Raw genomic sequence first — 15,692 nt, 5'->3', positions numbered from 1 at the left:
CTGTCCCCCTGGAAATGGGACAACTGGCCATGGCAAAGAGCTGCTCTCATCAGTGTGTTCTGGTGTATATTTAACTTAATAATGTGAGCAGATGGTCATTATATTGATTCATGAAGGAAGGGAGGAAGCTTGGCTTGGGAACGTCAGGGCTGAGTGCTGAGCAGCAGAGCTGGGCAGGATGCAGGGGGGAGGGGAAAAGCACATTTTTGTACTCTGTGGGGTCTCTTGGTTCCGTTTTTCTTTTGGTTTTCTCTTTTACAAAGTACCACCAAACCAAATCAAGTAGAGGTGACTCATTAGGCCTGTGGAAATGATCCTTTCCCTGGAGAGGAGGCTCACAGAGCACAAGCAGGATGGTGCTGAAGTGTTTGCACCACTGCTGGTGCTAAAAAGGGGGAGATGGGGAGGCAGTCGTCTGTCGAGTTATGAAACTTCTCACTCTGCTGTTGCTATTAAAGATGACAGCTCTCCTGCAGAGAAAAGGTAATAATTCTTCAGGGAGTAATAATTCTTCAGGGTTTTTTTGTTTTTTTGTTTTTTTGCAAAGAGCAACTTTGTTTACATCTCTTCCCATTTAGTAGGATATAACCAGAGATTCAAGCCAGAAGCTGACTGTAAAAAATATTCAGCCCCTCTCCTCCTTAGCCAAAGTGGGAAGTTCCCAAATCCCAACCTGCAGCAGCTCGCAGGAACAGCTTGATTTGCTTCTTGATTCTGCAGTTTTCACAGGAGAAATGCTGCACACAGAGGAATATTCTCCTGAGCAAGAGCTTAATCCCGTGTTTAGGTTGCTGTTTCTCCTAGTTGCTGATTAGCTTTGCTGTCTTATCAGTTTATGTCATAGTATGTGACTATAAATTGACTTTGCAGTGAGGAGGGAATACGTTCGTCTTCACAGATGCTGCTGTTTCCATGGAGATAAAAGGACCAATGGCCTTTTCTTGGTTTGGACTGTACTACAGTGAGCAGGCAGAGATGGTGCATTCGGAAATGCAACATTTGGGGCTTTGATATTTCCGTCTAAATATCAAATGAGAAAGCATATTGTTTCTTCCTGGTGATGAAGTTGAATAATAAATACAGCTCTGGGACTTTTTCTGGAAGCAGAAAGCGAGCCTACCAGGAATGTGAGGACAGCGTGGCTGCTTAATGCTTGCTAAACCTCCTCTCTGGGAAAAACCTTTTGGCTTTGCAAAATATAACCCAGTAGAGCCTTTGGGTTTATCTGATGCAGTGTTTGATGCTGGTTACATCACCAGCTGACTTACCCGTGATGTTCACCGTGGCTGAGCCTGAATGAGAGTGCAAAAGCTGTGAATGTGATTTTTTTTTTTTTAAATTTTTTTTTTCCTTGAGAAAGAGTTTTTCTACCTCAGCTTGCGTGAAAGAAAATAAAAATATCAAGGCCACCCCCCATTCAAGGATGGCTTGCAGAAGGTGTTATTTGTGAGTACCTTTTCCTTCTTCATCTGTCGTCACATCTCTGATTTCTGTGTTGAGGATTCCAGAAGTGGGAGTAGTGATCAGTTTATTGTTGGGTAGGTTTCTTTCCATGAACCATTTTTAGGGTGTTACCTTTTCTGGCAGATGAATGCTCTGTATATTAAGCATGTTTAAATGATGATAATGATGATGATGATTGTGCATATGGGTATTTAAAAATACAGCGTAATAAAGTGAGTAGTCTGTGTTTAGCAGGGAAAAAAAAAATGAGGAAACTCTTCACTTTGCATCCAAGCAGCAATGCAGGGTGCTAGGAATTCTGTCTGTGATGAGTCAAGGATCTCTCTTCCATTTTGTTCCAATGCTTTGTCATATTAAAGTGCAATCTGTCTTTTCAGTGCAGAAATTCAAACAGCAGGACGTGCCTTGAGCAGTGTCATAGTGAGGAGGCAAAACTGTGATTTTGTCATTATGTCTGTGCTGACCAAAACATACAGGTGCATTCATTGATTATTATTCCCTATTCTGGAGGGTTGAGGGCAGACACAGGAGCTGATTATCCTGGTGGGAGCTGAGCCCATGGCTTGGGGCTCAGGGCTTGGCCACTCTGGAGGATGATGCTGGTGCTGGGATGGATGGAACACACAGGTGGTTTGCTGCAAAAGCAGGGATAGATGGAACACACAGGGAGTGCTCCAAAACAGGCACAAACCAGGCAGGGATAGATGGAACACACAGGGAGTGCTCCAAAACAGGCACAAACCAGGCAGGGATGGGCCCTTGGATTTGTCCTCACTCCCAGTCCAGGAGCTTGGCTGTCCCTCTGAACAGGTCTGAATCCTGGTTAACCATCGACTCTCTTTAGGGTTAAATTTGAGGGTTCCAGAGGATCCTGCATGAAGCACATGTAATTGTCATCCCCAGCCCTTTCCATTATTTTAACAGTGTTTCTGAGCACCCTGATTTGAGTAAATCTGCTCCATCCACTCACAGGCAGAGTAAATAAACCATTCAAAACCCAACTTCTCAGACAGAATAACAGAAGAATATTAGAATGTGTCTTAAAGTTTTCTTGAGCTTTCTGTGTTGTGCTGAAGGGGTGTGTGCTTAAGTTGAAATGTTTTAAAATCAAAATAAATGTGGAGCCTTTTGTTGAAATAAGTTGAAATAAGAAAAGTAAACTTGGAGAACAGGTTGGACCCTCCCAGGTTTGCATGAATCAGCCTGAAACATCCTGCTGTGTGTTTATCTGTGGGAGAATAGTTCTGGTTGTGTTGGACTCCATTTTAATTTGGGTCCTGGGATTTGGGGATTCTGTAAGTCTCAGCAGGGAATGGATTTCATACAGTGTTTATCATGTGGGGGTAAGGGATATTTAATCCCTGAATGTTGCTGTCTTTAACAGTGAGGTTGCAGTCTTATTTATAGACCCATCTTGTGCAGGATTTTCTGTTTTGTGGCTTACACTTCTGGTATTTTGTATCCACCTCAGCACGTTGCTGTAGAAAACAAGATGTGGATTCTGCCTCCTACTATAATTCTGTGGTTTAGCTCCTGTGTAAGAGAGCTGATGCTGATTGTTGGAAAGAGGAAAATGTAAGCTGGGATTTTTCTTTAAGAACTTACTCTTAAGAACACATGTATGTAAAAAATCTTCATGTTCTTTAAAACTAAGGGTTCTCAATACTGAAACTGTATATTAAACTGTTACACACCAGTTCTTCAATGCTTGAGTAAGTTTTCAGATTAAATCTTACATATAATAACTCTGTCAATGTTTTTGTAATGTATATATGCCAAAGGTCTTTGCCATTGAAAGTATCTTTTGAGATAAAAACATCTTTTTCATCTTAAAGTGTGGAAAGCCTGGTTGTTGCCATTCTTGAAAAAAGCTGAACACCAGTGTCACTCTGCTTGGATTAGTGAAAATATTTTTTTTTCAGCTGCTGCACTGAATAGAACATATGTCACTGGAGCATTGTTTTAAGTAACAGGATTTGCCTTGCTGTAAATCTCTCACGCTGTATCTGGGTAATTTCATTCTTGTGCTTTGCTATTTTGCCTCTTTCATCAGCTGCAAATCCAATATGTGCAACTGGCACTGCTCAGCTGTGGGTTTACTGTGGTCATTGCTCTGTGAGATTAGAAATGTGGCTGTGCTCTGCAACGGGAGTTGCAGTTTCTTGAGGATTTCTGGGATCTGATTTAATGATGTGGGACATACAGAAAAGATCTGGTGAATATATCCACTCTCTGTTTTAATCTAAAAGATATTTTCCTTCTTTCATGTCTCTGTGCTCTTAATTTCTGGGTTTGGACTGTGTGGGGTCTTTTCTACAGATTTTGACAGCTCCCAGTAAGCACAAGTGACACAAGTGCATCTCACGAGTCCTGTGAATTATTCTACATCACCCTGCACCATAGATGAGATTCTAGTAAGACTTAAAAAGGCTTTTTTTCTAATTATAAGTGTCTGCATATTAATAGTCTTAATTAAATTCACCCTAGTTCCAGCTAACCCAGGATTGGAACAAACTGAGCAGGGATGCAAGAGGATCCCTCCTGCCTGTTTGTGTAGGCTGGTACTGCATTTTCATGAAACCAAAAAAAGTTGATATTAATTATTTATAATTCTCTGTAATGTTAATAAGTGTTGTGTTCTAGGATGGGACAAAATAATGGCTGTTCCTTGTTTAGTATGCTGGGCCTGTCGTGGCTCCATTCTCCCAGGAGATGATAATTATTTGCAGGTCTTTTGATGGAGGAGAGGTCAGTGAGTGTGTGCCTGATGATTCCATTGAAAAATCCAGCTGTGGGCACTTGAGTTGGGAATACACAAAGGGAAGCATTATTCCAAACAAGAACTCCCAGTCTGCTCCTCTGCTGCTATTAAATCATTGTGATGACAACCAAATTTGATGAATCCTGGAGCAAAATCCAGTGGTCTGTACTCTGGGCTGTGTGTGCGGCTGGTTTGGAGCTGCAGGTTTTACTGAGCATCCTTGTAGCTGGTGAAAACATCTTTCTGTGAAGAGGAGAGGAATTCTAGAATGCTTTTAACCAGATTCTGCCTATAGCATGGAAGGGGAGGCAGAAATGGAAGGAGGGAGATGCCAGCAGAGCAGCTCTGTAACATATGACTGTGCTGTTTGTGATATGTGGGTGTTTTTTTGACTCTCAAACTCTGTGCAGAGTAGTTACACTGGTGTTTACCTGCCAGGAGCTGTCCTGTTGCCTCCCTGAGGTTTACTGTCCAAGAAGCTGTGCCCAAAGAGCCATTTTGTGCTCAGGGAATGAAGGAGGAGTTGTGGTTCTCCTGCAGTGTGTGGTGGTCTCTGCTGAGAACTGGAAGGTTTTTATGTATGCACCAGAAAAGCAATTTAATGTTGTGGGGTTGCCATCCAAAAGAGTGTGTGCCAGGAAGTTAATTAATAGTAACAACACTGTGAAAAAACCATAATATTTTCTGTGTGCCACCACAGCCTCTCCTTGATGTGCTTGGCTGCAGACTGCTGGACATGCAGTGGGGTGCAATGAATAGGAAAAAAGGAAAATAGCTTTCTTGGTGCTGCTTCAGAAGCCAAAACCCTACTGCCCTGTGTGTTCTGGGCAAAGAACAGTAGGAATTTGTCCTTGGAAAAGGGAATGTGTCGTGTGCTTGGTCACCTTGAAGTGGCCACAGCACAGACAGCTGCAGTCACACCTGGGCTGGGACAATGGGAGTGCCATGAAAAGCTCCCTGCTGCTTTCTCTGCTTTCCAAAAAGTTGTCCTGTGGCCTGGGTCAGGATTTTTATTCCAGAAGCCCTTCTAGTTCTTCTAAACTTGTTAATTAGCATTTAGCTGGAGTTGATGTGATTCCATATTATTATGACTTTTACTGTTCATCACCTGTTTGATTATATCCTTTTGATTATATTTCAAATGCTGTTCCTCATGAAAGCAATTGTTAGATTTATGAAACAAGAGCAGGACAGACTTTATTAGTTTTTAATTGCAGTCTTTTCTAATCTAAGTTGTTGCCATAACTCGGGATCGACATCAGAAAGAAAACTTCAACTTGTAAAATAACATTACTCTTCAACAGGATAAAATGCAAATACTCCTGTTAATAGTTCCAGTCAAACCAACCATTCTTGGCTACCTCATCTGACATGGAGTGAATGGGCTGAAGCAGGGGATGAATTTGTGCCCCTCCTGCTGCTCCCAGGCTGGTTTCAGAAGGATGGATGTTCACAGGTACCCAAGGCAGGACAGCCTGGGCTGGGATTATTTTCTGCACATATTCATTGCAACTTTATGGAAAAATGTGCCAGAAGAAAGGGAAGAGCCCTGGCAGATGGAGGGGAGCAGATTGTTGTTTTGGAGCAGAGGAGGAATGGTGAATGAAGTCGTGGCTCTGGGAGAGGCAGCACAAAGGGCACTGAAGGTTCTGAGCAGCTCCTCTCATCAGCCACACCATTAACTCCAGACAGGCTCCTTCCAGCTGTGCTCCTGCTCCAGTTCCCTCAGCCTCAGCCTTTCTGTTTAGAAGCTCTTGTAGGAAGAAGCTCCCAAACAGTGATGGTTTTATAATTCTGACCCGCTCACAGGTTTGCACTGAAAATTCAACAGCAGCAGAATAAGGCAGGGTGGGGGGATGTCCTGTGCAGGGAGAGGGGACAAGCTGCCTCCAGGCTCCCAGTCCTGCCAGGAGCATCTGCTGGCTCCCAGCACATCGTGAAAGCACAGGAATAGCTGTTGGAGCAAAAGCAATTCCAGGTTAATGGCCTCCTGCTCTGCCCTTCCAGGTTGTTTAAAAGCCAATATTGAGAAAATTGTCTGCTGAGTTTGGGAGGCTTGTTGGGGATTGCAAGAGAAAATGAATGAAAAAAAAAAATAGTTGTGGCTTGATGTGATGACCAGTAATCGATTTCTTTTTATTTGTACATCTGAGCAAAGCTCTAAAACCAGAAGATTAAAAAGAATGGTCATTTCTGTTTGCTGGTGGACAGGAAAGTGCTGTTTAAAACAAGTGGATTCTAATGGCAAACGTAATGGGATTTGCACAGGGGTGAGAGGAGCTGGGTTTCTCCTCTTCTTGGGGAAGGAGATGGCGAGGGCTGGGCTCAGATTTGGCTCTGGTTTTTCTTGCTCCCACAAGAACCTCGTGTAGGGATTCATTCTCACAAGGGGAGAGCTGGAAGGAGCTGGGCCTGGAAATGGGAATGGCCAAACTTGCACATGCAGTGGGCCAGGAACTGAAATGAGCAGAAGCAGCATTTGTCACTTCAGTGCTTTGTCTTGTGCTGTGCTGAAGTGCCTGTGCTCTCTTTATGATCATCCTCTGAAGAACATCAGCTACAGATGTGGAAACTAATCTTCACAGGGCTGAGTATCTGTGAGACTGTGAGCAGGAGAAGTGATTGAAATGGGTTTCTTCTGATGTCTTTAAGTGTTAAAAATCAGTAAATTAATTCTAGCTTGAATGCAAACTTGTGTTGAAGGCTGATTGCAACATATAGCTATGAAGTTTTAAAAGTAATTAAAACTCCAACCAAACTAAAAAAAAAAAAAAATAAAATAAAATAAAATAAAAAAAATGGTGATTTGAATCTTGAATATTCTCTGGTATATTGCAGAGGGGTAGATGATTGCAGGTGCTGTTTTGGCAGGTGATTGAAGGCACAAAATGCCACATACGAATCTTAAATTGCATCAGCAGATTTACCCCATTGCTTTGGGCAGAATTAGTATCACCAGCGTCTGTAAAGCCTGAGCCTCTATGGTCAGGCTGACACCAGTCAGAGAGGTTGGAGGAACCCAAAGATGCTGTGTTGGCCAGCAGGGACTGGGGCACCTCAGCCCCAGCCTGCAGCTGCATCTGTCACCTGTGACACCTGTGACACCTGTGACACCTGTAACACCTGTGACACTTGTGACACCTGTTGCACCTGTGGCACCTGTGACACCTGTGGTACCCGTGTCACCTGTGACACTTGTGACACCTGTGACACCTGTGACACCTGTGACACTTGTGACACTTGTGACACCTGTTGCACCTGTGGCACCTGTGACACCCTGTGACACCTGTGACACCTGTGACACTTGTGACACCTGTTGCACCTGTGGCACCTGTGACACCTGTGGTACCTGTGTCACCTGTGACACCTGTGGCACCTGTGACACTTGTGACACCTGTGGCACCTGTGACACCCTGTGACACCTGTGGTACCTGTGTCACCTGTGACACTTGTGACACCTGTGGTACCTGTGACACCCTGTGACACCTGTGGAACCTGTGTCACCTGTGACACTTGTGACACCTGTGGTACCTGTGACACCCTGTGACACCTGTGGCACCTGTGACACTTGTGACACCTGTGACACCCTGTGACACCTGTGACACCTGTGACACTTGTGACACCTGTTGCACCTGTGGCACCTGTGACACCTGTGGTACCTGTGTCACCTGTGACACTTGTGACACCTGTGTCACCTGTGACACCCTGTGACACCTGTGGTACCTGTGTCACCTGTGACACCTGTGTCACCTGTGACACCCTGTGACACCTGTGGTACCTGTGTCACCTGTGACACTTGTGACACCTGTGACACCCTGTGACACCTGTGACACTTGTGACACCTGTTGCACCTGTGACACCTGTGGTACCTGTGGTACCTGTGGCACCTGTGACACCCTGTGACACCCTGTGACACCTGTGGTACCTGTGACACCTGTGGCACCTGTGACACTTGTGACACCTGTGACACCCTGTGACACCTGTGGTACCTGTGTCACCTGTGACACTTGTGACACCTGTGACACCCTGTGACACCTGTGACACCTGTGACACCTGTGACACCTGTGGTACCTGTGTCACCTGTGACACCTGTGACACCTGTGACACCTGTGACACCTGTGGCACCTCCTGCAGCCCTGGGGCAGTGGAGGCACCTCCCCCAAACCTTGGAGCTCCCATCTGCTCTCACTGTCCCATTTCTGCTGCACTTGGGAACAGGAGCTCGGGGCAGGTGAGCTCCTGATGACCCCAGTTCTGTACAAACCCCAACAGGAGCACTGGGAAAGCTTCCTTCTTCACTGTTCAGGTTCTTTTGGAGCCCAGGAAGGTCAGAGTAGGACAGATTCACAGAGCCTTGTGGGCAGAATCCTTTTGGAAGAGCCAGGGGCAAGCTCTGTTCAAAAAGCTTTGTTGAGCAGAGCTGAATCCAGAGAGATTCTTTCATATTCTTCATATTTCACTGGTTATTTCTCTGAAGAAAGAAAGATCTGTGTGGGGAAAAAAACCAGTGGTGGGAATGGAATCTGGAACATTCTCCTACTGATTTGGTCTCCTGCTGATTTCCTTCTTCTGCTTCTACTGGAAAGAAGCAGGTCCAAGGGAGCAGTGCCTGCATGTGAGCAGTGAGACTCGTGCCCTGCTGCCCCAGGACAGGAGCAGCTTCTGTGCACTGCTGTTTGTTTTTCCTGCCAGAAAATCCAGCTTTGGCATCTCCTGGCTGCTGTGACATGGCCCATCAACGTTTTCACTGTTGTTCTTTTGAATTTTTTTGTCTTTCCAGGGGGTTTGAAGGTGCCCCCATGAGTAGCTGTGCCCTGGGAGGTGTTAGCAGGGTGGGGAGGTGCCTGGTGCCTGGGTTGGGCTGTAATTCCAAAAGCTGGAGGATTTCACAGGAGTTACCAGCTTTAAACAGAAAATCCTGGCCCTGCAGCTGCTGACACAGTGCTGGCAGCAGGACTCAGAACAGGCTGACTTTGTCTTTTTTCCTAGGGATTAGTAACTTACTCCTTCCTGAGCAAAGCCTGGCTTCTTTTTGCCTGACCACTCTGTTTGATCTCGTAGGAGAGTCACCTCACTGCATTCACTTTAAGCCTCAGGGGTGCAGAATAATCAAAATCAGTCTTCTGAGACTTCTGCCAAAGCACCAAGAGAAGGATGGGGGGTTAAAAAGTGCATTTGTGTACCCCAACACACACATGCACCCTCTGCTCACTGCCAGGTTGGATGCTCACAAGTTAAATGAGGATTTTCAGTTTAATGGCTCCCTCTTCCACAGGTGCCCACTCACAGAGCTCACAGATATTGATTATTTTTTTATGATTTCCTAGAAGAATGCTGTGTCCTGAGAAATTTGATTAGGTGGATTTATTATGGAGGACTGGCTGTGCTGAGCCTTGTTTAATGTTTCCTGGCACAAACACCAGGGACATTTGCTGTGTGATGTTTAAAGATTTCCCAGCTTTCCTTAAGATGTGGCCCCTTGTGTGGTTTTTGTGACTCCTCTTTGTTTTAGTGAAACAACACCAATCTAATGATCTGGGGTGCAGAGTATCTTTGTGCTGTAAAGTGGGGCTTTTTTGGTTTTTTTCTAGACTTAGAACACATGATTGCAATTAAACTGCTGTTGCACAGTTCTGAATCTTGTTTGAAACACAGGTGAAACTTGGGTTCTTTCATATTTTCAAATGCTTTATTTTGCAATATGTTTGTAATTGCTGGGCTTGAAGAAAGCTTTCTGTCCATGTCCATTGCACTCTCCCTCCTCACTCAGAGCACTGTGCTTTAATTCCATGAACAGAACAGCCTGACTGGTGCAGAGTAAGGTGCAAGTTTCATTTCCCTAGGGATTTTAACCCTCAGTGTTCCAGCTTTTGCCTTTCATTCTGCAAGGCAAACCCCAAGCCTTGAACTGGCATTTGATCTTAATCCTGCAGCAAACCTTTGGCTGATTCTCCATTGCAGCAGCTCCTCACCATCATTTTGCTGTGTGCATTTAAAACCTGGGACTTCTCCCCTCTGTCCCCTGGGATCCAGAACTGACAGCTGTGCCTCAAATTTCAGTCACCATTCCTGTGAGTGTCCAATATTCCTGTCAGCACCTGCCTGCCCCCCAGGAGCCCCTTTCCCAACACCTGGTGGTTTTGACTTTGTGTTTTTCCTTGTGTCGTAGGTCTTTAAATACTCTGCACCAGTTTTGCTGTCCAGCTCCATTGTACCATTCCCAGCTAGCTGTCCCTGCCACACACTCAGAGTACAGGTAAGAGTAGACATGCTCCACCCACTGCTGCTTTTTGCACAGACCCCTGACGTTGCCATTTGACACCAGACAAGCAGTAGCTGCCTAAGTTTTAAAAGAGAAAAAAAAAAAAAAAACAACAAAAAGAAAAAAAAAACCCAACAAAACAAGAATATTGGAATAAATATCCAGTATTTTTGATGTCTTGTAGGGAAGCTGTGAACAGAACTGCAGGGAGTCCTTCTCTCAGGCACTCTGGAATTACTCAGTGAAATGAGTGTCGTGTGCTTTAAGAGGCACATCCTTGCAAAGGAAGGGAGAAGGGAAGTGCAGGCTCGGCTCTCACTTGACAAATATGCTGGAATATTGATATAATTTATGGGGGATATTGATGATGTTCTGAGCAACACTTTTATTTCACCCCTGCCCATTCCATGCCAATAGCTGAGGAATTCATCCCTGTGTTTAACCCCCTGAAGGTGAAAGGCATGGACCTGCCCAGGGCTCAGCACTGCCTTGGATTTACATGTAATAAGGGGGCCTTGAACACATTCAGGCCCTCCATGCCAAGCAGAGTCTGCCCTGAATACATCAAAAATACATGTTTTCCAGCTCAAAATGCGTTTTTTAGCATAGATTCCTTTACTATCTGTGTTCTCTTTGATCCAATGTGGAGAGCAGCAATTACATCCCATAGTACAATTCATTGTCAGTGCCAGTGTTTATTGTAACATCTTAGAGAAGCATCAAAGGGCAGCTGGTCTAAGTCATTGGAAAGGTGAAAACTGTTAAAAACCTGTGCATGCCATGGAAAATATTGTCTTGAATTTTTACTTCTGCTATTAGCAATCGACTTGGTGATAATTGCCAGCTCATGAATAATATTAATATCAAAATCTTGGAAGCCTGGTGCTGAAAAATCAAAATCACTTTGCAGGGGGAAATAAGGAAAGACAAAAAGCAAACAATGAATCCTAAATCTGTAAATGCATAAACATATTTCTGGTTTGAATATTCCATCCTGTAGTTACCTCTCACCATGCATGCTTGGATTCACCCTGTTGGTTTATGTTGCAGCATCTGTTTGTGTGTTTGGTTTTTCCCTCCCATCAGAGCCTTTTTTTTTTTGGTGGTGGTGAGTCCATAGTTGAGTTGTAAGACAGCTCAATATTCCTTTGGTGAAGAGCAGAGATGAAAACTTGCTTGCTTTTTAGTGAGGCTTTTAGTTTTCCTCTGTCCTTAGTTGATAGTGCTTTAATTTTAAGGATCTTCCTGTAGGGATGTGATGGGAAAACCAGCTGTTCCTTGAATGTCTCAGTGTCTTGCTCCATGCAGGGTGTTATTTTTATCACTAATATTTCTTCTGGAATTAAAGCTTAGAGCAGCATAACTTTGTGCTTGAAAAATCTGGATTTCTTCAGGGTTTTGTTTTTTTTTTTTTTTTGTGCAGTGAAGACAGAATTCCCTGCTCTGGATGTGTAAGGGCTGTGCAGTTCTCAGAGTGTGCTGTGGGATTTCCTGCTGCTGGCTCAGGACTGGGGGGGAAGGAGCCCATCCCTCACCTTGTTGGCTCTCAAGGAAGTTGATGCTCAGGGGAGCTCTTGTGGCTCTGCACAACTCCCTGACAGGAGGGGACAGCCAGGGGGGATTTGGGATCTGCTCCCAGGGAACAGGGACAGAGGAGAGGGAACGGCCTCAGGCTGGGCAGGGTGGACACCAGGGAAAAATTCTTCACTGGAAGGGTTGTTAAAGCCTGGCACAGGGTGCCCAGAGAAGCCCCTGGATCCCTGGAAGTGTCCAAGGCCAGGCTGGACACTGGGGCTTGGAGGGACAGTGGGAGATGTCCCTGCCTGTGGCTTTAAGGTCCTTCCAACCCAGAGCAGTCTGGGGCTCTGGAGAACACGGAAAAGCTGCAGCCAGTCTCTGCCAGGCTCAGGAGGCACCCAAAACAAATTGCAGTGAGGAAAATTCCAGTTAAATACAAGGCAGGGAGAGAGGGACTTTCAGCATGAGCTTGGGCAGACGCTGGGACAGAGGCCAGCAGAGGAATTGGGGTCTCTGTCCCTGCTCTGAGCAAGGACTGCACTGTCCACACCTCCACAACCCCCTTCCAACACAAATTATCCTTCATCCCACTCTGCTCTTGGGAAGAATAAAAAAGAGCTTCAAAATAGACAATTACAGTCCATGGAATTGAATTTCAAATTCCAGAGGGGTGTTAGTGCTGTCCCTGCTCACAGATGTGCTGCTGTGCTGAGCCAGGCTCTTACAGGCACTGGTTTGCTGTACCCATAATTTCCATTTCTGCAGTTGTTCTGCCCAAACTGCTGTCCCCACAACTGCAATCTCTGAGTCAAATGATGCCCCTGTTTTTGTACAGGAGCTGTGCATGGGGATCCCATGGCTGTGAATGAAAATGAGCTACTAGAGCTCTAACAGGATTGGGCTTTGCATTTCTACATACACTTAATGGTATTAAATTCAGCTTTTAGTCTTCCCATTTATCATTTTATAAATAGAAATCATTAGAAACAAAACTAACAGACGTGGATGCTTTGGTCTGGCTTCAGTTTTGAGGCTTTATTTAGAAAATACACAGAGGGATTAATTTTGTAGCCCAGAATTAAAAATTAAATTTGCTCTGAAAGAAGCAATTAATGAATGCACTACAGTGAAATCTGGAGCATCTCTGATTTGCTGTTGGCTAATTGCTGGATGTTTTATTCACTCCAGCAGTTTTATTTCGAGTCAAGATGATCTTTGGCATCTGTTTTGAATTGTTAATAGGGAAATAATGCATTTTTAATAACTGCATCTATTGCAGTAATCCCTCACTCATTTTACAATGCTCAAAAAGACAGAAATAATACAAGTTATCTTGCTTTCTCCTATTACAGGGGAAGTCTTGGGAAGCCTGAGCATGTCGTGTCCTTCCAGCTAGATATTGTCTGGGTTCCAGTTAGCCCATATGCCTCCTCTGCTTGCACTTTTTGGGTTATTTCTGTTTGGGAATTAAAAAATAGACCAGCAATGTCTGTAGCTTGGCTTCTCTGCCTCCCTTCCCCTTCCTGCCTCCCGAGTAAAACAAGGGCCTCTGGTTGGAAGGTTCCAGGAGCTGCTCTGGGATTGTTAGAGATCACTGGAATGCAGATTTGATGTGTGAAGGGCAAAGTAAAGGGGATGTGGGACACCTTGGAGAGGCTTCCAGAAGCAGAAATCCAGGTAGTCCTGTACTTCAGCTGCTGAGCCTCTGGCTTGATGCAGCTGCATCATCATCTCAGAGACCTCAGGGCTGGAAGCTGAGCTGAGCAAAGCCCAGAGATAAAACGGAGAAAGGGAATTTAATTTAATCTCCTCTGTGCCTTAGCTGAGGAAATTTGTTCCCAGCTTTTTCTGAACACGCTTCCTATGGCTTTAAACTGACAGAGAGTAGCTTTAGAATAGATATGGGCAAGAAATTCCTCCCTGGGAGGGTGGAACCCCTGGCTCAGGGTGCCCAGAGCAGCTGTGGCTGCCCCTGGATCCCTGGCAGTGCCCAAGGCCAGGCTGGACACTGGGGCTGGAGCACCTGGGGCAGGGGAAGGTGTCCCTGCCATGGCAGGGGTGGCACTGGGTGGGCTCTGAGGTCCTTCCAACCCAAGCCAGGCTGGGACTCTGTGACACAAACTTCAGTCAGAGCCTCATCCCATGTGTGCAGGCACCTCACACACAGCAGGATTCACATCCAGAAGTGCCTGTGCTGGGGACATCCAGCCCTGTTCCTGTCTGCACTCCCTCTGTGGGCATGGAACAGGCTGATGAATGCAAACTGCAACTGTGGACAGATTTGCCTACCACTAATGTCTGAGCATCTTTCCATCTGATGTGGTTATTCATAACTGTGATTTCCTCCTTCTGATTTGCATGAAATGTTGGCTGTCACTCATTCCTGTCTCCATCCACTCTACCTTCCATCATTCTAATCTCAAATTAGATGCCCTTATCATGTCCAAAGACCATATTTTAAATCATGAAGCTAGAGATTTTTCTTTTCTTTTTTTTTCCCAGTGAGACCTGTGAAAACAAAATGATAATGCAAAGGATCTTATAATACCAAAGAAATCCCATCATTTTCTTGCAGTCTCTGCCTGCTTAATGTTTAATCAGCACCTCTGGGAGGTAAAACCATCATTCTGAAAATACTGTACTTGTGTGAAATTTTAATGTGGAATCTTTGTTTCACCAGGTAATGTTGGCTTACATGCAACAAACCACTGTGTGGACGATGATAGAAGGATTGATTGTGCCATTTCTTTCTGTCTGAGCCCCTGGGAGGCCTTAGAGCTGTTTTGCCACCACAACTGGTTAACACAGAGGCTCCCCCTGAGCTTTCAGATGCTTCTATCATGTATTGGAGTGGTTTGGTTTCCCTTAACACTTCTCAAGAGCACAGTGAGAATTCTTGCACACTAGCACAGCCAGGGGAAACTGGGAAATAGCTTATACCCCCAAAATGAAAAATATCCCTTTATAGATAAATGTACTTTGCACCTCTCAGTTTCTTTTTTCCCACTGCTGGGCACTGTACTCTTCTCTGAGACACAAAGCAAATACTTCTTGTGTCCTCCCTACAAACACCTCTAGAGACATCCCACCCCCTGCAGCAGAATCCCTGGTCCTGTGGCAGCTTCCAGTCAGTGCTTAATCCCAGGTGAAGACATATCTGAAGGAGCTGCACTTCAGAATTCTTTGTGCTGCTGATATGACTGTTCATTGGCATTTTCTAATATTGAAAAAATATTGAATAGGGATCTGATTTCTAACTGCAATTGCCTAGCTGTATACCTCAGCATGTTAAAGCACTGTCTAGAATATGCAGAGATGTAAAAGCTTGATGGTATTTTAATTTTCAAGCTGAGCACAGGAGTGAGAGCAGCATTGCTCAGACCAGCAGCACGTCGCCCAGAGAGGCAGGATGCAGATGGACAGAGCAGACCAGATCCAAACTGTGACCAAATCCTGCCCTAAGTCAGTGTGAGGTTCAGCTGATTACATAAGGCATCTGTGCTCACACCCTATGGCAAAGGAAAGCTGGCATAATTAGAGTAATACTTGTAATTTTCCACTTGACGCCTGCGTGATGCAGGGATTGCAAATGGTGGATTGTGTTCCTGAGCACAGTCAGGAGAACTGGCAGGATAGCCTGAAGTTTGGTTTGGGATTTTCTTGTTTTCCTTCCTTCATTGTGTTCCT

General features: G+C 45.0%; 1 protein-coding gene across 3 annotated transcripts in view; it reads left to right on the top strand.

Annotated features, from left to right (window-relative positions):
- The window catches only part of IQSEC1 (IQ motif and Sec7 domain ArfGEF 1), a 272,134-nt gene that overhangs the window by 105,237 nt on the left and 151,205 nt on the right, over positions 1–15,692 (top strand). For 2 of the 3 annotated variants that reach the window (XM_056501272.1, XM_056501273.1), the window contains one exon: positions 10,395–10,481. In XM_056501272.1, coding sequence (XP_056357247.1) covers positions 10,395–10,481 — 87 coding nt within the window. Of the gene's footprint in view, positions 1–1,009; positions 1,447–10,394; positions 10,482–15,692 lie in introns of those variants that run through there. The other variant, XM_056501278.1, reaches the window with a different exon arrangement.

This window comes from Oenanthe melanoleuca, chromosome 12 (assembly GCF_029582105.1).
Source record: "Oenanthe melanoleuca isolate GR-GAL-2019-014 chromosome 12, OMel1.0, whole genome shotgun sequence".
In the NCBI taxonomy this organism is placed as follows: Eukaryota; Metazoa; Chordata; class Aves; order Passeriformes; family Muscicapidae; genus Oenanthe; species Oenanthe melanoleuca.
This window is presented reverse-complemented; position numbering and strand designations above follow the sequence as displayed.